At 39.8% G+C, this 25,626-nt stretch overlaps 1 protein-coding gene across 1 annotated transcript; it reads left to right on the top strand.

Annotated features, from left to right (window-relative positions):
- The first annotated feature begins 1,325 nt into the window (after positions 1-1,325).
- Positions 1,326-24,635, top strand: sparc (secreted protein, acidic, cysteine-rich (osteonectin)). Its single transcript, XM_069898154.1, has 10 exons — positions 1,326-1,449; positions 10,933-11,004; positions 11,701-11,748; positions 12,207-12,297; positions 13,284-13,405; positions 14,461-14,581; positions 16,873-17,009; positions 19,988-20,136; positions 21,110-21,258; positions 23,962-24,635. Exons 2-10 carry the CDS (start codon positions 10,948-10,950, stop codon positions 23,988-23,990), a joined length of 903 nt encoding a protein of 300 aa, XP_069754255.1. The 5' UTR covers positions 1,326-1,449; positions 10,933-10,947; the 3' UTR covers positions 23,991-24,635.
- Positions 24,636-25,626: the final 991 nt, after the last annotated feature.

The raw sequence follows: 25,626 nt of genomic DNA on the forward strand, positions 1-25,626 counted from the left end.
GCCTTCCCATGATCGTGTTCTATGGTGAGCTCTCCACTGGCCACTGTGACAGAGGTGCACCAAAGAAGAGGTACAAGAACTGCCTAAAGAAATCTCTTGGTGCCTGCCACATTGACCACCGCCAGTGGGCTGATATCGCCTCAAACGGTGCATCTTAGCGCCTCACAGTTCGGCGGGCAGCAACCTCCTTTGAAGAAGACCGCAGAGCCCACCTCACTGACAAAAGACAAAGGAGGAAAAACCCAACATCCAACCCCAACCAACCAATTTTCCCCTGCAACCGCGTCTGCCTGTCCCGCATCGGACTTGTCAGCCACAAACAAGCCTGCAGCTGACGTGGACATTTACCCCTCCATAAATCTTTGTCTGCGAAGCCAAGCCAAAGAAAGAAAGAAAGAAGAAGGAGTAAGCTCAAGGTGCCAAATAGACTATTCCAGCTCCTGTTTTTAAATGTCTTAATAAAACACTTCTGAAAAGAAGTCCCTGGTGTGATGCTGGGAAATACACCAACCATCTCAGCACTGCACAATCACATAGATAGCAATAGAGTAATGCCAAGATCCTTTTCATGAATGTGAGTTGAGGGTCTAATGTTGGATAGAACATGTGTAGAATCCCTCTGCTCGTGTCAGTTATGATGTGTTGCAGATAAACGAGTACGCTCAGTTGGAATTAATTTTATTAGAATCATATCCATGACCTCAGCAAATCCAAGAGCAGAAACAATCAGTCAGGGAATATCCTAGAAAGTTCCAGGCTAAATATTAAGCAAAAACCCTTTAACAATTCATTTGAGTCTTTCATCAACACAAATTAATTTGGTACATTTGGTTTGACAAGACTCTATTGCAGGATTGGAGAGAGCCAGTTGTTCTGCAGTACATTTTTTTGGTGTGTCTTCTGTGATACAGAAGAGGGCCACGTCTACTGAGACAGACCGTGGTAATGATCCGCACTCCTATCGTCGCTTGGAGTTAAAACAGACATACATTTGCCACGTTGACAGTACTTTTTCTTGGCCACATAAAACAAACCCAGATGTTCAGATAATCAGCGAAGCCACAAAGAACCGATTGCTGAAGCAAAGGATGGGCGTTCGCTCAGAAGACAGAGAGAACTAACTAATAGAAATGGAAGTGGAATCAATTCAAGGGAAACACGCTGTTTTCTTAAGACCCTGCAGAGATTTTAAACCAAGTGAGATGCATCTGCAAAAGATGCTGCCAATAGATTGTTCTGGTCTGAGGCAGAGAATTGTTTCCACTTGTGAACTTGATTTTTCCACAGTACGATTCTGAGGAAGGGGGAGGGAGAGACTGAGAAGAGAACCAACCGGTCAGGGATACTGCCATTACTTCATTTCCTGCGAGCTTGCTCTAAAGACTGGAGTACTTGCGCTCCCCTAGTCAGCCTGGTGCTCTCTCCTTGTTCTTCAGACGTCTCTCTCAGGTAGGTGTCCTTTCCCTGCGCGATTTCACAGTTGCCTGGCGGATGATTAAAGTTAGTGTGCCCTGATTTATCTTTTCTGCCTTGTTCGTCGCTCAAATCCTCCTTGGTTAATGCTTGTATAACTTTTATTTCTCCATTTCACAATCTTCAATGATCTTTAACCGCCTAGTAACTGTTAGTACTGGCTTATCCCTGCTGCTCTTTAGTTATCCAAAGGAGTTTTTTTGCGCCCTGGAAAACGATAGGATTTCTGAGCATTCTTACTTACCAAGTCTTACAGATCCCTGAGCTCCCTGATGTTTACTTTGCAGCCGTCGAGAATCTCGTTAGGAAACAGGTTGTTTAATAAATATATATTAAGAGCATGGAGGAGGAGTGTTTTGGGAAGGAGTGCATTTTCTTCTCCAGACGGTGCATTCCAGGGCTGGGTCCGAGTGTGTCTGGGGGAAGGTCGGACAGATCGGCGAACAAGACGATGTGATGTGTTGTCACGGAGCCAACGGAGATGAAGACACGAACTCTCCGACAACGACGAGACCCGACCCGCTGCATCTTTATCGGACCTGAATAACTTTTGATATGTTCGTTAAGTAACTGTGACCCCGTAACCGCCGTGTCCAAGTATTGCACAACTTAAAAAAAAATCAGTCTTGAAAGTTTTATTCAGGTGTCCGTAAAGAAGGGCATTATTTTCCAAATGTCCTCACGTTGACCTCCGCTCAATACAGCAGTGTCTCATTGACTGTAACGCCCGCGTCGCTTTAAACGCGAAAGGCTGCCAGATAATAAGCGAGAAGTCAACTTGCACAAGCGTCTCTGTCAAGCAGCTTTTAAAATCTGCTCCCCGTGCAGTGAAAGGGTCGGATTGAAGGGCTTACTGATTGTTTTCTGGTAACTCTCTACTGATTTGTTTTGTCAGCCTTGACCCTGAGCTTGGGAGAGACGTTGAGACTGAACACAATGCGACGTTGGTGGGTTGTGGGGATGTTGGCAGCTGGAGATGAGCTCCCGGCTGCAAGTGGCGGGGGCTTCACATCTGGGTCCCAAGATGTGAGGCTTCTCCCACTTCGCGAACAACAGCGATCAGTGATCTTCCACAATCAGGATCTAAACTCGATGGAAGGATGAGGCTAGATCTTGTAGAAGGATAAAATGACATGAAAGGGATAAATAACAGCAGCAGGGAGGTGGTTTCCTCTAGTGGGTGGGACTAGAACTGGGGGACATGGCCTCAAGATTCGAGAGAGTAGATTTAAAACATCTCCCAGAGAATTGTGTATCTGCTCACTGAATCAGTAGAGACTTCCTTATTTCCAGTATTTAAGACCAGGAGAGCGAGAGAGAGAAATAATTGGGGAATTGAGCGTTATGGGGATCAAACAGGTCAATGGAGCGAGTTCATCTTATCGAATGGTCCAGCAGACTTGATGCACCAGACGGCCTACACCTGCTTCAATTTCATGTGGGTTAATGTAGGACATTATGTATAGGACACACAAGGACAGGTAGCTTTAGCGCAACGCTGTTAGTGGGTTGGAACCCCGCGCTCCCCGTGCCTGCGAGGGGTTTTCCCCCACCCGGTGAAATTGGGTGGCACAGACTAATACAATTTGCGGATGTTATCTCAGTCTCTTACTGTGAACATGCAGAAGCTGATGCCAGATGGCCCTGCCCCCTTTATGGATTTTCAGGGAAGGGATGGTGGAAGAAGCACTGAGTCCTCATCTCAAAATTGCAAGCTTTGTTTGTAGCTCTGGCATGAATTAGAAATGGTCCGAGAGGGACTCGTGGCAGAAAGGCGGAGGTCCGTATGACTGATGTGCAGCAGGCAGCGCAGACGAATTAAACGATGGAGTTGCATAGCTTCCTTTCTCTGGACGGAGTTTGTCCTTTTGCGACTGAGCATGGAAGACCCTGGCCTTCAGTGAGCGGGATGGAATTGCACAAATTGGAAGTATCTTGCACGCAGCACCAGCCACAAGTTTTGGAGGATTGGGGAGTTTGTTTCTGAATCTCACAGGCTTATTTGAGTTTCTCTGTAGGTCAGACCTCTGTTTGCATTGCGAGGTTCCAAGAACAGGCACTGATTTTTTAACCGCTGGTCAGACCGTTCCCCAAACTTCCGAACTCGCCCTAGTTCGTGTTAGCTTTGGGAGGAGGTGAGAGGAAATCGCAGGGGAAGAGGATTTCCTGTACCAATCCAGATCCTTTTCAGAAGTCTGTCTGTGGTTGTTTCTTCAGTTCTTGGACTGGAAAACACCAGTCCGCCCCCCCGCTTCAAAAAAAAAATTCTGTCTGTCAGTATCAGGATTCTGAGAAAAGGTCTCGGACGCGAAACGTTGCCTGTTTCTTCCACTATAGATGCAGCCTGGTACCCTGAATCTTTCCAGCCTTTTTTTCCTGAATTTATTTCCGATTTCCTGCACCTGCAGTTTAAAAAAATATATAATTTCTCTCCCAGAAATGGGCACTTTGAAGATTCAGAAGAGTTTTCAAATTAATCGATTCCAAGCAAAATGTCCTGTGCATTAGAGTTTCTTTTGTACCTTCCAATTTGTCACCCAGGGATTTGAGATGTTACAAAGTTATTCGTTAAACCCTTTCCTTCTTAAGACTCAAATAAAGAACGATGTTGGAACGTGAGGTTGTCTCTCCTTCCCTTTAATATTGACAAGAGGATTTATGGTCTTTCCATGAGGAAGCGACACTCCCAACCCAATAACTTCAGTGTTTTGGTTCTAAACTTGGCCTCCTGCGTCTAAGAACACACAAGGAACAGTGTATTTTGCTGACCCGTATAGATGTTTTTTTTTCATTTTTAAATTTATTTTGTGTGGCTCATTTTATTGTCCTAACTATACACGTTATTCACATACAAAAGATGCTGTTCAAAGTTATATAAATGCGACTGCATTAATTTGTTTTATATATCTGGTTGAAATAAAATTAAACAAATACAGGTCTTCATTTGAAGCCACTGAACATTCTAATATTCATTATCAAATGCTAAATTTCACTGTAACAGGATTGAAGGATTCAGGATTAGTAGCTAGAACAGTAGCAAAGAAACGTGAAACTGTTCCCATTAACATTGAGCCATTTTAATGTAACTTTCATTCTTGTGCTAAGGACACCATTCATTTGTGTAAAAGTGGCAGAATGACTCAATACCCCTTGGACTACTGCGGTAAATGCTTAGCTTCCATTTTTTATGTGTAGTGTGCCAAAAATCCTGCACTGCCACAGTCCGATTTATTGTCAGAGCACGAACACGACATCACATACAACCCTGAGATTCCTTTTCCTGCAGATGAGGCTGAATCAAAAAAAAATCAAAGTGCAAAAGTAAGAGTCCTGACTGAGTTTGTTGTTGAGAAAGTCTGATGGTGGAGGGGTAGCAGCTGTTCCTGAACCTGGTGGTGAAAATCCGGTGGCACCTACACCTCTTTCCTGATGGCAGCAGCGAGAACAGAGCGTGTGCTGGATGTTGAGGATCTTTGATGATTGCTGCTGCCCTCCAATGGCAGCGTTCCCAGTAGATAGTGGGGACATCATCAAATCTTGCATTAACATGACCTTGCAGGAATGTAAACATATACTGTATTTTGTCGTCTGGAGTGATTTTAATTTTTTTTTAAGTCACTGAATTTTTTTCTTTCAAACCATTGATTCATTGTGAAATATTTGAGTAAAATTACAGTTCATCTTCTGGGTAAAAATTCAGACATGTTAGTGCATTCTCGTATTCCACAAGTACAGACCAGTTCTGTATCGCATGGCTGCAAGCACATATTTCAATTTCATTTGACTTGTATTTTCATTCATTTTCACTCCTGAATTGATCACACAACAATTTGTTGAAATCAACTCACCATGCATTGCTATTTTGACATCAAAGAAAAGTCACCTTTCATCAACAAATAGAGAAAATTAGGCTTCTTTTTAACACTGTGTGGCATGGAACTAGTTGGTGCTAAAAATAGATTTCTATTGTTTTAACAATGGCTGTGAGGTGGATGTGATGATTCCTGTTCAAGCTACGAGCAGAGACCTAATAATGTGAGAAAATGTCAGTCGCCAATGGTTTATAAATGCATTAATGGATGATGTCAGAGTGACCTTCTCCTATGCAGGTTGCTTAGAATGACTTCATCACCAACATCGAAGTACTCGAGCTGGGAGAGTCCGCAAGCATCGAATCCACGCTGCCGAAGACCCAACTGTGCTGGGTGGGTCACGTCTCCAGAATGGAGGACCATCGCCTTCCCAAGATCGTGTTGTATGGCGAGCTTTCCACTGGCCACCGAGACAGAGGTGCACCAAAGAAGAGGTACAAGGACTGCTTAAAGAAATCTCTTGGTGCCTGCCACATTGACCACCGCCAGTGGGCTGATCTCGCCTCCAACCGTGCATCTTGGCACCTCACAATTTGGCGGGCAGCTGCCTCCTTTGAAGAAGACCGCAGAGCCCACCTCACTGACAAAAGACAAAGGAAGAAAAACCCAACACCCAACCCCAACCAACAAATTTTCCCTTGCAACCGCTGCAACCGTGCCTGCCTGTCCCGCATCGGACTTGTCCGTCACCAACGATCCTGCAGCAGACATGGACATACCCCTCCATAAATCTTCGTCCGCGAAGCCAAGCCAAAGAATGGATGATGTGACAGGAATTGATTAGTCTGAAGCAAAGACACCAATGCTCAATTTTCAATTTTGAGATTCTTTTTCAATTCCCAAATCTCTGGAAATCAAATAGTATGCACTGCTGACATATTAATGAAACCATAATACAGTGAAAAGGTTCTTCTGTGAACAGAAAAACATATGTAGAGCCTTGTAAACACCTCTATTTGCAGGAAATTTCAATGAAATGGAAGATCAATTAGTACTAAGAAAGGGCAGCATTTGAGCAAGGTGATGGGGTTCATTGATAGTTGCAGAGAAGAAACTGTCTTTAAGCTCATTGGTGTGTGCCTTCACCCTCTTAAGTCTTCTCCCTGATGTGAGGAGGGAAAAGCGAGTGTATCTGGGGTTTTGGGAATATTACTGATTAATTTCATTGATTTAAATAGCCTTAGTTATGTGGACACTAAGTTCACATTTCTTTTTTCATCCTGCTTAATTAATTTTGTTTCTTCCGGGTGAAAATGTTTTTATTTTAATTTTGTTTCTCATTTCCAGCAATATTAATTTTGTATTGTGTGTACCAGCAAAGGAACTGTGTGCTTTTCCATAATATCTTGCATATCATTGCTTTATCCATCGTGCTTTGGAAACCATGAAGAGCAGTCACTGGTGTTCTGCGGCAAAACTCGTTTGAACTGTGCAGCATGAGCCCCCAAAAGATATTGACAATCTAAAATATTTTGATTATTGAGCATTGGCAGTCAACATAATTCTCTCAAATAATGCCATCTCTGGCAAAAAAAAAAGAGTCCTGCCTCAAAAATTTTAGCTGAGAAGCTGTCATGGACTGTCAGACCAGTTTCTGTGTTTTCATCCTGAAATGTGGTTGGAAGGCGTAGTTTCACTGTTTGAAGAAAGCATCATTATGCATTGCCTGGTTCAAGTCAGTTATCTACCATATTTGACAGCATATAAGACCCACTTATTTTTCCCAAAAATTGGCTCAAAAATATCCACCGGGTCTTGCATGCAAAATTAATCCTCCGCTGTCCACCCGGTATTGCTGCCTGGCCCCGATATTGCTGCCTGGCCCTGGTATCAGGGAGGGAGGGTTCCCCCACTGTCAACCTGATATTGCCACCAGGCCCTGGTATCAAGGAGGGATTCCCCCCAAGTGCCACCACTGCCACTATCCTGGACATACCAGGAACACATACCTGTTCCTTCCACGCTCAGTGCTCATCCTCCTTCCTCATCCTAGTGTTTGGTCTCAATTATTACAACGTGAAATACAACATGGCGGCCACCAAAGCCAGGTCCTGCAAGACCTGCTTACTCGTAGATACATTACTGAAATTGGAGGAGGGAGAGGTTATATGGCCGTGGGTCTTGTATGCTGTCAAATATGGTAATCATTTTATCAAAATAGGAGGGGAACAATTTAAATTATATGATTAAAACATCACAAAAATACTGCAAAGAAATTTGGAACTCTCTGGCGTATGTGCATCACCACACAGTAAAAGCCTTTGATTTGCAAATGATGACATTCTCAAAATAATATGATGCTTTCCATCTCTTCCAGCTTCTTGTTACAAGAAACTATCTTTATGTCTCAATCAATCTAAGTATTAATTGGCTGCCTGAATAATACATACTTTTGATATGCAATTGATCTGAAATATTGAGGTGGTGTCTTCCCAGTGGCTGCTTGAGTTACTAAGGATTTCCTTCACTTTCTGTTCCTAGTCCACATTTTCAGCATCTGCAGTATTTTAATTTTGTGTTCATTGTAGTAAAGCCTTTGCTTTCCCATAAAGTAGTGGTTCTGAACCTATTTTTTCCCATTTACATACCACCTTTAATTAATCCCTTACTAACCGCAGAGCATCTGTGGTGTAGGATGTCATAGGTGCTCTGCGGTTAGTAAGGGATTTCTTAAAGTGTAATGCGAGTGGAAAGAAAGAGGTTAGAAACCACTGCTTTAAAGAATCGAGGGATTGTTGGTGGGAGGTGGGAATGTCAAAGTAATCAGTCACTGGGAAGGGAGTGGGAAGAAAAAAGCAGAAACCTCTTAATGAATTTAGAGTTAAAGGTGCTAGGTTTCAGAGAAGGAATTGTTTAATAGGACTCAAATGAAACAGCTAGGGTTCAGAAAAATGAGATCCAATGGCAATTTTTAAATGTTTGACTTGAAAGGACTTTGTGAAAACAGTGCAGTGCTAGTTGTGGCAGAGATTACTGACCTCTGCAGCAACAGCTGGAGGGAATTTTGTTTGATGTGCTTGTCTCTAAACTTACTTTGACATTTTGTTATTCAATGATAAACACACCCAGAACTTTTTTCCGTGCGTGCAAGAATCCTATCAGTGCAAACCATTCTTGTGTGTGAAGTGCTGAAGTAACAGGCAATCAGACATACAGGAGAAGTCATATAACTGAAGATAAACATGTCTAGACTGCACCATTTAAACAAATGGTGAACTTAAATCTAGACTCCAATGGCCAACAACTGAGTCCCACGAATCATTTCTCTTTATAATCATTAAAATCTTATTGATTTCAATGGAGTGCTCCAGTCACCATGATATCTGAAAATATCAAATATCTTGTCCCATTTTGTGAATGTCTTTCTCATTAGAATCTGGCTTGGTAACCATTAAATGTTCAAACATTTCCAAACTCACTTCAAATTATCCCTATCTCTTTTATAATATGTTTTGTACACATTGAGTCAGTGCACTGTTCTGTGAAAGCAAGATCCCAGAGGAATCAAGTACAAAGCATAGCTTAATCTGATTATGTACCCGAAGTTCTCAGAATAGTCATTAAGGAAGTTCTGGATTGTAGGCAACTTTATACGCCTCTGGAAATCATACTTGTACCAGTGCTTGGACAGTTTTCAATTCTGATTTTGACCACTCGTCCTGAATCACAAATTGCATTCTGAATGTAAGAAGAGTCTTTTCTGCTGAAGTGAGCCTGGCACTGGGGTCGCTCTGTGATATCACCACCCTGAGGCTTTTTCTATAAAAACAGCTCACGACAAACCGAAAGCTGTAACCTTGCAATGACCCTCTCACAAATCCTTTAAATCACATACTGAACCCATCAAAGTGCCAGTGAGTTCTGAAGTCATCCTACAAGCTGATTTCCATCTATTACCTCTTGTCTCTGGGAGCTCGGAATACTTTAATTAGTTTTATTTGGTCAGATTTTAATTTCCAAAGAAGATTGCATGAACTTCTTGCATTGATTTTCTTTTTAGGCATTAAATATTTTCCAGGTATTGTTTTGCTGATGTCATAGGTTTACTGAAATTGAAATTTAGGCTTGTTCTGATTAGCATAAAGCTAACCCTTGAAAGATGCCATCAAAGTAAGAACATGCAGGTTTTGCAATGGAAAAATAAAATAACATTTATTTTTATGAAACTGTGCACAATGTAAGATGAAAACAATGCAGGTGATCAACATCATTTCTAAAAGCATTTAACACCTGTACATTGCTGTAAGAGAGCCCGGCAGCTTATATCCATGTAGTATAGGTCAACAACGTTAATGAGAGTGGCCTGATAATCTGTTTGATGCTGTTGGGTGAAGGATAAAGAATGGGTAGATCATACAAGGATTCTTCAGTTCTCCTTCAAATAGTGCAGCAGAATATTTTACATTTTCCTGACAGAGCAGGTGCAGACTTAACTTTGTCTTTAGCTCTGCAACAGCAGGCAGCTGTCACTCACTACTGCATGAGTCTTGATTGTGTTCCCCAGTCGGGAGTGCATGTTGAACGAATGGCTCAGATTCCGAGGCAAAGGTTATTTGCCTGGGTTGAGGTTGTGCTGAATGATGGGAGGGAGAAATAAAGATTTAAGAATTCATTTGAAATTGACACTTTGGAATTTGGTCAGAAATCCCAAAGACTTATTGTGAAAGATTAATTAATATGTAATTACACGCTGTAAGAAAAATTCCGGGGGTGTTAACTGCAATGGAGGGAATAGTTAGATGGATCGTGGATTATATTTTGTATAGGTCAGCACAATATTGTGGGACAAAGGTTCTGTTTTTTATGCATGTGGTGAATCACAATCTACAATGTTTAGAGAATTAATTAATCTCCTTTTTCATCAATCCATTTCATAATTCTCTGGAAAAAGGCAATCTTAATTCTCTCATTTTTGTTTTTACTATCTGCCGAGTTCCACCAGATTTTCTGTGTTTTTACTATAATCACAGAGTCTGCAGACTTTCATGTGTTACTTATCTTATTCTCCTGCTCTCTAATGCCACCCCATATCTTAGTCCCCTCAGGTTATGTCAACTTCATCTGTTTTTATTTTTAAATATCCCATTCGTTCAGGAAATAGTTTGGCTGCAAACAGTCTCCAATTAAAGTCCAGGCAAAATATTGAAATGGGGACCTTGTGGATCAAAAGGTCCCTTTTTGTGTATAATCCCTATTTTATAAATCGGCCACAATATTGTACCAAACTATTCAATCCCTAATCCACGATCAATCTAACCCTTCTTTCCCTCACAGTCCATAATCTCCCCACCCCCTATTTTTCTGACATCCTATCATTACATATTAATTCATTCCTCAACATGCCATTAATCTTTCACATCTTTGAGATTTCTGCCGGAATTCCAATGTGTCAAAGGTCCCAATTTAAATGTTTTTCCTTGTTCAATTCCTGTAGTCTGTATTGTGCAATTGCTTTTTTAACAAGCATTCATTGAAACTATATTTTTTTACTTGGATCTCAAAATCCCAACATCCAAAATTCCTGTACATTGCATGTGCAATAGCGTTTTTAATGGGGACTCACTGAAACTATATATTCTCTCCTCAGATCTAAAACACCAAAATGAGGGCCTGGATCGTTCTTTTCCTCTGCCTTGCAGGCAAGGCATTGGCTGCTCCTGTGAGTATCTGCCACATTGGACAAGTTCAGAACCTGTTGTAATCTGGAATGCAGCCATGTGGCTTTGCATGGTACATGTATCAATATGTGTGACCACTTGCCCAAACTAGGTTGCACTTGCTAATCAGATAAGTCATTATCAGTAGAATCTAAGTGCTTTCAAGCAGGCATTCAGAACAACACCTTTTTACCTTGGAACATTTCCATAAATCATAAGACAGTTTTAGATGCCTCTACTGCCCTTTTTTATTTTTAGTGAATATATTTTAATTATATTTTTTTCTGATCTCTGCAATCCATTATCAGACCTGAAAAGGGATATCAGTTTGCATGTTAAATGCAAGGATTGGGGATGGAAGGTTTGTGAGTTGTACGTTACTGTCCTGAAGGCAATTGCTTTGTTAAGCTTGACAGCACTTAAATTTAAATTAAATTAAAAATTTAAATTTAGAGACACAGGCCATGAGTTGCCAAAATATACCAATTAACCTATAAACCCCATGCATTTTTCTTGGAGGGTGGGAAGAAACTGGAGCCCCCAGAGCAGACATGGGGAGAACGTACAAACTCCTTACAGACAGCGCCAGATTCAAACCTGGGTTGCTGGCGCTGTAATAGTGTTGCATTAACTACTGTGCTAACCATTTCCACACGACGCTAACAGTGCCTTATTTTTAAATCTTCCTAATTTGACAGGAGGAAGCTGTGGCAGAAGAGGAGGTTGTTGAGGAAACGGAACTAGAGGTAAAACAATATTTGATTCTCATGGAATTCCCCAGAGGAAGGCAAAAATAATCCATTAAACAATTATTTCATCAATAAATATCCGTCAATAAACCATTGCATTATGATGTGGTGTGACATGTAACAGATGTTTATAGGAGAAGTAACTAATATACAGCCTTTTAGTCATCTTCATCCAATTGTATCTTTTAAAAAAAAAATTATAGATTTTGAGTATTTGCAAATCTGCATTTTATTCAAATATAAATGAACTAAAATTCCCACCATAGTTTGCTGTGCTCAATTTATCTTAATATGTGGAATGTTATACGAAAGCCATTACTACACAATATTCATTTTCCAACATACAGTAATTAAGCATTTTTGGTTCAAATTTTTTTTTAAATTGTGGACGATTTTCCTCCTGTCTTAAAGTGGGATGAGATTTTGTTTATTACCAAGCGATTTGTATTCAATAGGCATTGCCAGTTGGAGCAAATCCAGTCCAGATTATCACAGGAGACTTTGAAGAAAGTGACGATGATACCAAGAAGGAGATCGAAACTGCAAGTAAGTGAAACCATTTCCAGATACCCTCTCCCTCTGTGTTGTTCTGTATCAGTCAGGTATGACCTCTGTTGGCCCAATGAATCTATGGGCATGAAGGCATACCTCCCCTACCTCTCAGAAGCCAGAGGAAATTCATCTTGTCCCTAGTTTCCCTTACCAGTACTTAGAAATGACAACACCCTCTCTTTTTGTTTCATTGCAATATTGCCTTTATTCTTACCCTACCTGTTCTACTATGTAGACATTAACTTGCTTGGATAGCACGCAAAATAAAAGTTTATCACCAAATCTCAGTTTGTGACAATATTCAATTTAAAAAATCTAAATTAACTACCTTCAATTAAGTTTCAGAATATTTGTCCACACTGTGCATAAGCAGCCATGCACTTTACTACTGTCCACTTCCCACTTCCAACTCCTCCTATATTCTTTCTTCTTCTTTGGCTTGGCTTCGCGGACGAAGATTTATGGAGGGGTAATGACCACGTCAGCTGCAGGCTCGTTTGTGGCTGACAAGTCCGATGCGGGACAGGCAGACACGGTTGCAGCGGTTGCAGGGGAAAATTGGTTGGTTGGGGTTGGGTGTTGGGTGTTTCCTCCTTTGTCTTTTGTCAGTGAGGTGGGCTCTGTGTGTCTTCCAAGGAGGTTGCTGCCCGCCGAACTGTGAGGTGCCAAGATGCACGGTTTGAGGTGATATCAGCCCACTGGCAGTGGTCAATGTGGCAGGCACCAAGAGATTTCTTTAGGCAGTCCTTGTACCTCTTCTTATCTATACATTTAACTGCATAGACAGTAACACTGTACATTATTGTTCAAATTCTTTTAAATTATAATTTAGTTTGTTTTTCTATGTACTGGGTTGCACAATGGAAAAATAAGAAATGAAATAAAGACAAAATTACAGAAAAAAAATTTGCCCAAATGAAATTAACTTTGATTATGAGTCTTTATTTGATGTACCTTTGAGAGTGACATTGCCTTCCTAGATCCATGTGAAAACTTCCACTGCAAACGAGGAAAAGTGTGTGAGGTGGATGAGAGCAATGAGCCCATGTGTGTCTGCCAGAATCCATCAACATGCCTGCCCAGCTCAATTGAATTTGAGAAGGTCAGTTTCAACCTTTTTCCCCCCTACAGAACAATGTTGAAGTCATTGAGAAGGATGGAATGCAAATCGATAAGGGAGAATTAAAATGGCGCACAGATCAGAGGGGATGACAAAATGGGAAGGTACTGAGGCTTTCTGCTGGCATGAATTACAGACATGTAGCACACTAAAAGAAAACTGCAGAATGGGGAGACCCAAATCTCCTGTGGGGTAACCAATCATTCAAATGATGAACCTCACAGGAGACTCTGGCTGCTGGAATTGGAAGCAAAATGAAATCTGGTTAGAACCTTTCACCAAGACATAGAATCTCGATGAAGAGTTCCAAACAGAAATGTTCAACATTGTTTTTCTTCCACTATTGTTGTTTGACCAACTGAGTTCCTCCAGAATATTGTTTTTCATCTTTGATTCAAAAGATGGACTTTGTTTACTCCTCAGCAATGGTGAAGACATTTGATGGCTGTGAAAGTTTACTCAACGGAGAGGTCTGAATTGTCAGCTTTCACGTTAACATTCTTCTGATTCTCTTATTACATCTACAGGCCTGATAATATCTGCAAAGTATATCAATGGATATATTTGAAAATAGTAATAATTACCCCTTTACTATGGACATTAGTGATTATTATTGGAATTATATAAAACTGTACAACTCGCTGAAGTAAATTGCCGTTATTTGTGGCTTGTGTGCCCAAATCATCTGCGGATGGCATCACGTGACATAATTTACAGCCAGGAATTTTTCATCACCTGATGTCCTAATGTTTGGGCACTGCCACTGATGGTATCTCCTGACTGGGAAAGGAGTGATTATTTTGATTTAACAAGAAATTAGAATGGGACAGAAATATGAGCTTTTTTTAAAAAAAACTGCATTGAAATCAATGTGCAAGATTAAATATTTCACTGTTTACTTTGCAAGTTGGATTGGGTCGTAATTCGTGCTTAAAACTTCAAAAGCATAAAGAGAACCTTTTATGATGCTGAGGGAATTAATTTTAGATTGTATTGAAACAGTAAGATTTTTTTCTTTGTTGCTAACCTTTCCACAGGTGTGTGGCACTGATAACACGACCTATGATACTAGCTGCCAGCTGTTTGCTACCAAGTGTGCATTGGAGGGCACGAAAAAGGGCCATAAACTCCACCTGGACTACATTGGACCTTGTAAATGTATGTGGACTGTGAGGCATGGAAGAGAGAGAGAGACAAAATTGGGCAAAACATAAATGTTTTCTTGCAAATATTGTTTTCTGTGCAAACTCATCATCAATATATTCATCTCTTTTAGTTTGATTATTTCTTGCCTCATTTTTATAGTTAATCAGTAGAACATGAAGAAGATCTGTGATGAGAGAAATGCAGTTAACCTTGATGACCCTTTGTTCAGTTTGAACCCTGAAAAGCCATAATGGACTTTCCAGCTCTGCTCTCCCTTGTTTCTCAAATGGTGCATGCTCCATCACAAGTAATACTAAACCTTGCAAAGCAGTAAGGTGCCAGGCTAAATTAGTGTTAGATTGTCTTATTATGGCTGGGAAAATGATGGGGTCATTAAGGTTGCTTTGGTGTTCCTGAACTGAATTGAGATTCCTGCCAACACTCACCATTTAAACAGCGAATTGTACTATGCCCAATTAATTTATGTAACAGGTGCCCTACATGGTCACACATTCAGGAATACCAGAGGATCCTTTGAGATATTGTAGATTGGTTGAGGGATAAGGGGAATGGACATTTCTTTTGTCAAATGCTTATTCTTAGTGATGGCTCCACACATGTCCACACCAGTCCATCGGATTGGATCACATGAAGGGAATTCTCAGTGGAATATAAGGAAAGGTTTAAAATGGAAATATACAAAGAAGTAGACTGTGAAAGCACCAACCTTTATTTAATCTGTTCTGCAAATAATAATTTAACCGGATAAATGCTTTATTCCAATGAAGATTGACTGTTATCTTTTCAACATCAGACCAGAAGTGTAAAGGGCCTTTCCACGATTAATGAGCCTCAGAATGCTTTGGTTCAATTTGCAATGTTTATGCATGTAAATAATAATTTAGCCAAGAGTTAATGGCAGAAAATTATTTTGTAACTGAAGGCATAATATGTTACTTCTCTTTGACTTCATAACTGAGTCGGCTTTTCCTAATTTCTCTTGTACATCCCCTCCAACTTCAACCTCTCTTCTAATTCATGTAGCTCTTGGGATGAATTATGAAAGTAAAAATCGTGCTGACAAACTCAACATTGATGAGCTGGTGATTCATCTTTGTGACTTGTATTTGTGTATAAAAGTTGATGTTACATGCTTAATGATTACATTTCAAAGTAAGCCATCATAGATATTTCAGACTTTTTATGGCTACAATATGATGCCTCACTGTTATTTTCAATGGTTGACCAAATCCATTTTATTGGATGACGTTAACCTGGCATTTGCTCTGATTTCTTGCTCTCTAAGCATAGCTACTGATTTTTAATTAAGGGGAAAGTTGGACATTTTAGCCCTCACCAGTGTTGAAATACCCCATAATGCACAGGTACGCAGTGAAAAATCATGCACCTGCTGTCTACAATGTTTTTAATGCGTGCTAGTGGCATGTGAGGTATCTTGCTTCAGTGGAGAATTGAGAAGATCTGCTCTGGGTGATTAGAGATTCAGAATTTGTAAAACATAATTTGAAAGAGTATGGAAGGGGATCATTCTATTCATTGGGGGCAGGCCTGTTGGTGTAGCACTTAGTGCAACACCTTTGCAGTGCCAGCGATCCCATTGGAAATGTACTGGGGGCATAGGTAAGTTGGGTGGCATGGACTCTTGGGCCAAAATGGCCTGTTACCGTGCTGTATGCCTACATTTAATTTAATTTAATCTCATTGTATCTGCACTGGCCATTTGAAAGAGTTGCCCAAATAATTTTATTCTCGACTCTAAAAAAATTTTTTAATATTTAAAAAAAAAACCCTTCATTTCAAACTCACTTTTGGCCACTCTTTACCCTGCATTTTCTTCTTTCAAAAAATGTTCGTCACTATCCTGTTGATAAAATCTCTCATCCTTATCTTGTCCAAGCAACTGATGCTCACATCTATCATATAGTAAGCTTGTAATTTTTAACAGTGTTAAGAGCAGACACGAGGGAGAGAATGGTGTGTGGAAAAACTCTTCCATCCCCTCATCTCACTACCCTCACACCCATTCCAAATAAAACTATCCTGGACATGCGTATGCATGTTGGAAGGAACTGGCATGCCCTTCCAAATGATGGAAAATGTTAAGCCCTGTTTAAGCTTTTTATCTTGTCTACATTTGATGATCTTGTACTGCTGCTAATATTCTGTTGGTTAGTTCTTCCAGATTTAGACAGCATGGGAATTAATGAATAAATCCATGAATTAAAGCTCATTAATTTTATTTTAACTGTCTCTAAATAAGCTCTTTTGGGATTCCTTTGCAGTTATCCCAGACTGCATGGACAATGAGCTGGCTGAGTTTCCTCTGCGCATGCGTGACTGGCTGAAAAATGTCCTGGTGACCCTTTATGAGCGTGACAATGAAGAAAACAACCTCCTGACTGAAAAACAAAAGATGAAGGCAAGAAATTCTTATCTTTTTTCATCTGCTGAAACAAAATTTGGAAATAAGGCTTTTTAAAAAAAAAAGTGATTTGGTTTATTTCCTCTTTAGCCTTTAATGGCTAGTTGTTGTAAATAATATCTAGGTTATTGGAAATGCTCAGCAGGTCAGGCCAGCATCTGTAAAGAAGGAAAAAAAATGTTTCAGGAGAAAGGGCACTGCTCAGATGAACACTTCTGTGGAGCTTGTCCAGTGCTCTGTTATTGTAAGATGAACCAAATTAGCAATATTTTCTCGAGTTAACTGACTTTTTTATTTAAAAAAAATCAAATGGCTTTGTTTTAAGGAAAAGCAAATCCAACTTGAAGATTGAAAAGGACCGTCGTAACAAAATGCAGTTGATGTGGACTTCCAAGAGGCATTTACATAATGGGTCTGTTATTTAGATTGAATTGCATGGAATAAAAGGGACTTTCACTGTGCAGATGGAAAAATTGGCAAAGTCACAGCAGACAGTAATTGTCTGGAATAAAATATTCAGTGGAGTTCCTTTTGTGATAATACAAGCACCTTGCTTTTTTAAAAAAAAGTATAGGGTATTTGGAGCACCACAGCTGAGTTTGTAGATAACATGATATAGAGTCACAGATAATAATAGACAATTTACAAGATATTGACAGCAGGGTGATGGAGAGACAGATGCAATTTGATGCTGAGAAATGTAATGTGTCACATTTTGGTAGGAAGAATGAAAAGGGGCAATGTATATGAACAGGGCTTTTGATACCTCAGTGGTTAGAGCACTAGGCTTGTAAACCAGGGGTCGCAAGTTTGTTCCTCACTGGAACCTAATTTCTGTGAGGAATGCTGTACAAAGTGGCAACGCTCTGTATTCCTTACAGTAGAAAAAGTTAAATAATTACATGCATGTTGCATTCTGAATGTGGTATTATGTGAGAATAATGGAACCTTTACAATGCAGGCACAGAGTGTAAGAACGAGGATGTTACTAAAATCCTTTATAATGTGGTTTATAATTCGAGCTTGGCCATAAGTAGTGTGCTTATATCCAGTTCTGGATGCACATGTTGGGAGAGATCTAAATGCCTTAGAAAGGGTGCAGAAGAAATATATCTGGGTGATTTCAGTTACAAGGAGAGACCAAGGAAGCTGGGGTTGTTTCTTTTCCAATAGAGGCTAGAGACAATGGTCAATGTAGATAGCAACATTTAAGAGGCATTTAGACAGGCATGTGATGAGATAGTAGATGGAGGAATATAGGCTAAGTGCAGGCAGATGGGATTACTTTAAGTGATCATCAGGGTTGGCACACAAACTTTGTGGGCTGAAGGGTCTGTTCATGAGCTGGACTGTTTTATATTCTATTTTTTAAATTTAACTCCCAATCTTAATGTTTCTGTTCCAACTGGGTCATCCAGGAACTCAGCTGGTCTCAGTGTCCATAGGAGATAGATATATTATCCTCTCTTGAGGAAGGGCTCAGGGTCGAAATGTCAGTAATATATCTTTGTTGTGAGACCGGCTGAGTTCCTCCAGTGTCTCTGTTTTAACTATAATCACAGTGTCTGCAGACTTTCATGTTGACCCAGGAAAACTAACTGTGATGGGAAGAGCCAGCAACTTAAGGAAGACTGTGAGATTCCTTTCTCGATTGTCTCTAGCATCACATTACAAGCACCTTTTAGTGTCAAAAAAATTTGCTTTTCAGATCACCTTAAATCCATGACCTCGATATTTGACAAATCCACACTTGGAAAAATATTATCCACTCTTACGTGTCTCATATACTTCTATCAGGTTGTCTTTCAGCTTCCAAAGTTCCAAATAAAAACAATCCAACCTTGTCCAATCTCTCCTAAGAATGAATGTTCACTATTTGCAGCAAAATTCTGGTGAATCTCTTCTGTACCCGCTCAGAAGCCTGCACACCCTTCCGTAATACAATGATCAGAATGACGCAGAACATGCCAAATGTAGCGGAACCAAAGTTTTGCACAGCTGTAACAACTTCCCAACACTCTGACTGATAAAGACAAGTACCCTGTAAGCCACTTCCATGCATCTTTGGTCTTGCAGCTCAATATACCTCTAGATATTAATGCTCTCAAGTATTCTGCTTAACCCTACTCACCAAAGGTACTTAACTTTACACACCAAGGATTGTATTAGCCCTGCTGGATTTCTGTTCAAGCTCCTGGTCTCTTTGTATTCAATCCTCCATCTAATTTCAGTCTCCTGAACTTTACACAAGCTTCCATTCTCTCATTTACCAAATTTATACCTCTCGTGATACAAAGGGCTTCAATCTTGCCATCTTTGTCATTCTACCCCACAGGAACATCTTGGTCCTGAATTCTGACTAACTAGCCTTTAAATGAATCACTCACATCAGATGTGTACCGATCCAATCTACTCTGCTACTCCTGCCTAATACCTTAATAATTAGCCTCCCTTCCCTCCCCTCCTCCACCCACCCAACAGGTCTCGATTGTTTTCTCTTTAGTTTCGGCCTTGATTGACCAGTTTACCTATCAACATAGCATGTCCCACAATCCAGAAGGTCTGCAGATGTGATGTTGGGCCTTCAACATGAAATGTCATCAGGTTCTCCTTCCACAGATGTGATGTGATGTTGGGCCTTCAACATGAAATGTCATCAGGTTCTCCTTCCACAGATGTGATGTGATGTTGGGCCTTCAACATGAAATGTCATCAGGTTCTCCTTCCACAGATGTGATGTGATGTTGGGCCTTCAACATGAAATGTCATCAGGTTCTCCTTCCACAGATGTGATGTGATGTTGGGCCTTCAACGTGAAATGTCATCAGGTTCTCCTTCCACAGATGCTGCCTAAACTACTGAGTTTTATCTCTTTTATTTTCTGATTTTCATTTTGGATTTCCTGCATCAGCACATTTTGATTTCAGCTTCACCACCACCACAGCACGACTGATGGCGCTTGTTCTGTTTGACAGGTGAAGAAGATGTTTGAAAATGAAAAGCGTCTGAGGGCTGGAGAACATTCGGCTGACCTTCTGGCTCATGACTTTGAGAAGAACTACAATATGTTTATCTTCCCTGTTCATTGGCAATTCGGACAACTTGATCAACATCCAGCTGACAAGTAAGTTAAACCAGAAACGCTGAAGGGGTTTTAATCAGAGGTTTTTTTTCCCCATAACCTTAATGTAAATGAAGTCTTGGAAAATGGACATGATCCTGAGGCTTTTCTCACTTCACTCTGCCAACAAAAACCTATCCGAAAATGAAAGAATTTTGCAGAATGTACTGAGTAATGCAAGTAAGCTTTTTTCCCTCTGGGGGTAGGGAAGCTAAAACCCAGAGGACGTGGGTTCCGGGTGAAAGAGGAGAGGTTTAGGGGGAACATTAAGGGGAATTCCTTCACACAGAGAGGGGTGCGTACGTGCAATGAGCTGCCAAATGAAGTGGTGAATGCGGGCTCAATTTTAACATTTAAGAAACATTTGGGTAAGTACATGGGTGGGAGGGGAATGAGGGGCTATGGAATGGGTCTAGGCAGAATAAAAGTTTGGCACAGACTAGAAGAGCCTGTTTTCTCTGCTGTAATGTTCTGTGGTTCTAATATAAACTGCTTCTCTGTTTGGTTTTGATCCACCAGTGGAGGTTTGTTGGACTTCCCAACAATTTGATTGTTATTTTTTTTAGCAGTAATTGTATTGTTTTTTTTTAAAGCATGTTCTAAACTCTATCTCTGTCTGTGCACAACCCATGGAGACCGAAAGTAGTGGGAGCAAATAAGTAATGCAAATTGTTTTTTTTTATATCTTTACAGTTTTCAATGGCAGCACAGATACCCAGATGTTTCTAACTGAGAGTAATGAGTCCATAATACCATGTAGAAGCAGGGGATGAGTTTTATGATGTCTATGCCCACCTTTTCATTGAACTATCCAATTAGTACCAAATCACTTTAAACTGAGCATCCTGGTGGAGTGTTTAAAATTGATATCTAATATATTCAGGACTTCAGGTTACCTTACAGATGTGTTTACAACAGCTTAATTTTGTTATTAGAATGCAAACCTTGTAAAGGTGCCTTTTTGTTTTGAATCCAGGTACCTTTCTCACTCTGAGTTGGCTCCCCTCCGTGCTCCTCTAGTCCCAATGGAGCACTGCACCACTCGTTTCTTCCAGGAATGCGATGCAGACAATGACAAATACATTGCTCTTGAGGAGTGGGCTATGTGTTTTGGTATCAAAGAGGGTGAGTGTCTCCAGACACCAGGAACAGAAACTGTCCACTATTGATGGGAAAGGCTAACTTCCCACTAACAGCATTTGAATTCTGAAAGGTGTTTCAGGCACAACTTTAAGTTGATAAACAGTTTGTATCTTTGAAGTGGTTATTTTTTTAATACAAAATCAATGAGTATTAAGTATATATTTTATCTATTAAGTTCAGTAAATGTACAAAGTAAGTTGTTTTAAATTTAAAGATACCCCACGGTTACAGGCTCATTGAGTTTGTGCCACCCGAATACAGTCATGTGACCAATTAACCCTGTACGTCTATGTTTTTGGAGTGTTGGAGGAAACCAGAGGACCTGGAGGAAACCCACCCAGACACAGGGAGAACTTACAAACTCCTTCCAGACAGCGCTGGATTCGAACCCGAGTCATTGGCGCTGAAATAGTGCTGTAATACTACTACACTGTGCCGCCCCTGGTCACACTGATAACATAAACAGGTTCACATGGGAGATATTTATCAGCAAGGAGAAGTGTTTGAGATTTATGTTGAGATTGCTACTCAAAATTTGGATTAACATTGCCGTTCATATTTCTTGCGCACTTTGCCCTTCTATAATGGGATTGGAGGAGAGGGGTAGGTAAATGTTAAAAAATACAATGCATTGTATAGTTACATGAAGATGCAGACCAGATTTTCACCTTATCCAAGCAGAAGACTTACTAATTCTATGCCAATTAGAAAATCCTGTATGATTTTCACTTCCATTGATGTCAATCAAACTGAAATTGGGAATTTTTTTTAGAACTATAAGGAAAAAGATCCACATTTTAATAATGCCTTTCTTGACCTTGTTCATCCAAAAAGACAGCTATTTTGGCATTTCCGTGGTGAAATTACTGCTGAACAGTCGGATGATCAGATTGGTGTTGCTTTGGGCAGCAAAATGATGGACAATCAAAAATCTAATACTGTTTTGGGTCTCTGAAAATGTATGCCAAGGCAGCATACATGGAAAGTAAATAGTCCAACATTTCGGTTTGAAAGATATTTTGTCATAACCGGGAAGAAGAAAAAAGTAAGTTAGTATGACATGATGTTAGAGGGTGGGATGAGTAAGACAAAGGAATTATCTATAGATGAGGCCAAATTTGCTGAGTTTTCTGTTTAATAAAATACCTGGTTGAGATTTTGTTTTTGAAAATTTTATTTATTAAATCACGATACATATATTAAACATAATATTAATGAATAAAAATGGCACAAAATACATATATGATTTAAAAAAAACTAATCCCCGAAATCCCCCCCCACCCACCTCCCTCTAATCTACTCCCAAAAAGAAAGGAAAGAAGAAAGAGATCACATAACATAAAAAATTGTCAGTTAATTACTATGATTTGGAGTAATACCACTAATGTGTGGAAAGGGGATTTAATAATTCAACCCCATATAATCCAAATACGGGCTTCAAGTTTTACATAATTATTGCATAAATTATGTTATATTTTCTAATGGATTACAAGACCTCAACTCCATATTGCCATCTCTGAATACTCAAATCAATCTAATTTTCTAGCCACAGGTAAAGCTAATCTCAAAAAGAGATTTGAAATCTATTTAAGTTCATTTCTAAACTAATCCTCTTAATATTACCCAACAAAAACCCCACAGGATCTAATAAAAATTTCACTTTCAAAATAACTTCTAGAAATTCCTTAAGTTTATTCCAAAAGGATTTCATTGTCTCACATGTCCAAGTAGAATGTAGAAAAGAACCTACCACCTCATGACATCTAAAATATAAATCCGAAGAAGTAAAATTATATTTCCTTAATTTTTCTGGAGTTAAATGTAATGAACCAATTGAGGTTGACAGATTAGTGAAGATTTAATTCATCTGTCAACCGATGGTTTTCTGAACAGTACATCATATTTGCAACTTTAGCCTCTCCCCATCAAGATCTTCTCTTTGTCCAATCCATGACTCCTATTCTCTTTCCCTGTTCTGATAAAGAGCCTTTGATCTGAATAAATTCACTGTTTTTCTATCCAGTCATTGTTGATTTTTGGTTGAGGCATTCCCTGCCACTTGTTTGGGAAGAAAGATTTATCTGGTCATGTGTCTACCTGAGAGGGCAGGAATCAGGTCTCATGCATACAACTGTATCTCCCAGTAAGCAGAATTATTTCATTTTACACTGGAGTGCTGTGGAGTGATGCTTTTCTGTCTCAGGCCAGAGTGTGTTGACTTCTCCCTTTGCTGCTGGTCAGACTTCCCCATTTGGTGTGATGTATGGAATTTTGCAACTCAGAGGAAAAAAAAACACATAGGGAATTTCGTATTATGGTTGATCAACTGTTGATTTAACATCCAGATAGTTTGTGCAGAACAGCTCATTTGCATTCCAGTTATAAATGCCTATTTATAAACAGCCGGCACTGTAATAGAGACATATCAGTGGAAAGGAAGTATAACATGCCATTATTACACAGTGCCAGTGACCAGGGTTCAAATCTGGCAGTGTCTGTATATCCTCCCATGTTCCAGTTTCCCCCCCACATTCCAAAGACGTACAAGGTTAGAAGGTTAATTGGTCATGTGGGTCTATTTTGGCGGAGTGAACTCATGGGCCGGCAAGGCCTGTTAACGTGCTTTATCTTTTAAAATTAAATTTAAAAAAATTAAAATAAAAATCTTTGTTTCTTTCTTTACAGAGGATATTGATGGCAACCTTCTGATATAATCTTCTGAGTCTCTTCACATTGCTGTCCATTGCAGCCTTCAGCAGTGGTGCTATCTAGAGACTGACTACATTAATGGTGCTACTCTAATTATCTATACTGTAACGGTGCATTTGCTTTCAATAACACAGGCAAAAAAGGAGATAAATCTTCCTTCAATTATTGAATTTTGATGGATTTTCTTTTTGCTCTTTTTAATTGTCCTTGTCAACTAAAGAAGTAACTTGCATGTGTCAACAGTATTGTCTGGATTGTTGCCCATATAAAAATAAACCCCCCTGTGTTTGTGTCCTGAACCCAGAGGGTTCATAGCTTCTCTCTTTTATGTACAGGTAGACAGTGATTGCTGTGGTTCAATGGCTGGGTGTTTGGGAACTAATTACAGTATGCTGTCCAAAGTTGTTATGGATTTCTGTTAATGAGAGGCATGCCAAAACGTGCTTGGAATTTGTAATGGTTTGTAAAGGGAGAAAAGGGACATCTCAGATGTTGCTCAGAAAGTGTAAAATGTAGAAAATGAGGATGTGATTGTACAAGTTGAAGAAAGTCTACCTCGCGGTCCCCTTACACTGTCCACTAACACAGGATAAGCACATTCTGTATTTCTTTCTAATAAAACATTAAAAAAAAAGTACTTCCTGCATGAAGCTGCGATGTTGAAAAGTGTCTTTATTCACTGCAGAGATATACATTACTCCAAATTTTAGAACTTGGTATTTTGTAATTTGTCACAGAGTTAAATGGAATAAAAGACAATAGTGCCACAAAATATGAGGGGCATAGATAGGATGGACAGCCAGCACCTTTTTTTCCCTAGGGTGACAATAGCAAATAACAGAGGACATCAGTACAAAGTGAATGGAGAAATGTCAGAGGTAAGTTTTTTTTCACACAGTTTAAAAAAAATGCTTTGCTTAGGGCAGTGGTTCTCAACCTTTATCGTTCCACTCCCATACCACTTTAAGTAATCCCTATGCCATAGGTGCTCTATGATTAGTAAGGGATTGCTTAAGCTGGTATGGGAGTGGAAAGAAAAAGGTTTGAAAACCACTGCTTTAATCATCCCTAATTGACTCGTTATGTACTCGGTTTCATAACTCCAAAGGAAATGGGCCAGTGACAATTTTTCTCAAGCAAAATATTTCAGTAACAATTGGGTCTAGAGCAGTGATTCTCAATCTTCTCGTCCCACTCACATACTACCTTAAGCAATCCCTTACTAATCACAGAGCACCAAATGGCATAGGGATTACTTAAAGTGGTACGTGAGTAGAAAGAAAAAGATTGAGAACCACTGGCCTAGGGTGATGTTGGAGGCTGATGCAATAGGGACGTTTAAAAGGCTCTCAAATAGGCACATGGATATAAGAAAAATATGAGCTTAGTGAAGTAGAGAAAGATTAGACATTTGTGGAGGACGATGACATCACCACAACATCATGGGCTGAAGTGCCTGTAATGTTCAATTAATATATTGAGTAACCATACTACTTCACTACACTTTGCATAGGGTAATGCGGGCACAAAGTACATAGCAAGTTCATTTGTTTAATATAATTATACATAATGCAACATACGTAGGTCTGAAAATCAAGACGGCTTGGGGATTGGGTCAGTCTGGATTTTCGGATTTTCCCG

Source organism: Narcine bancroftii, chromosome 9 (genome assembly GCF_036971445.1).
Source record: "Narcine bancroftii isolate sNarBan1 chromosome 9, sNarBan1.hap1, whole genome shotgun sequence".
Classification (NCBI taxonomy): domain Eukaryota; kingdom Metazoa; phylum Chordata; class Chondrichthyes; order Torpediniformes; family Narcinidae; genus Narcine; species Narcine bancroftii.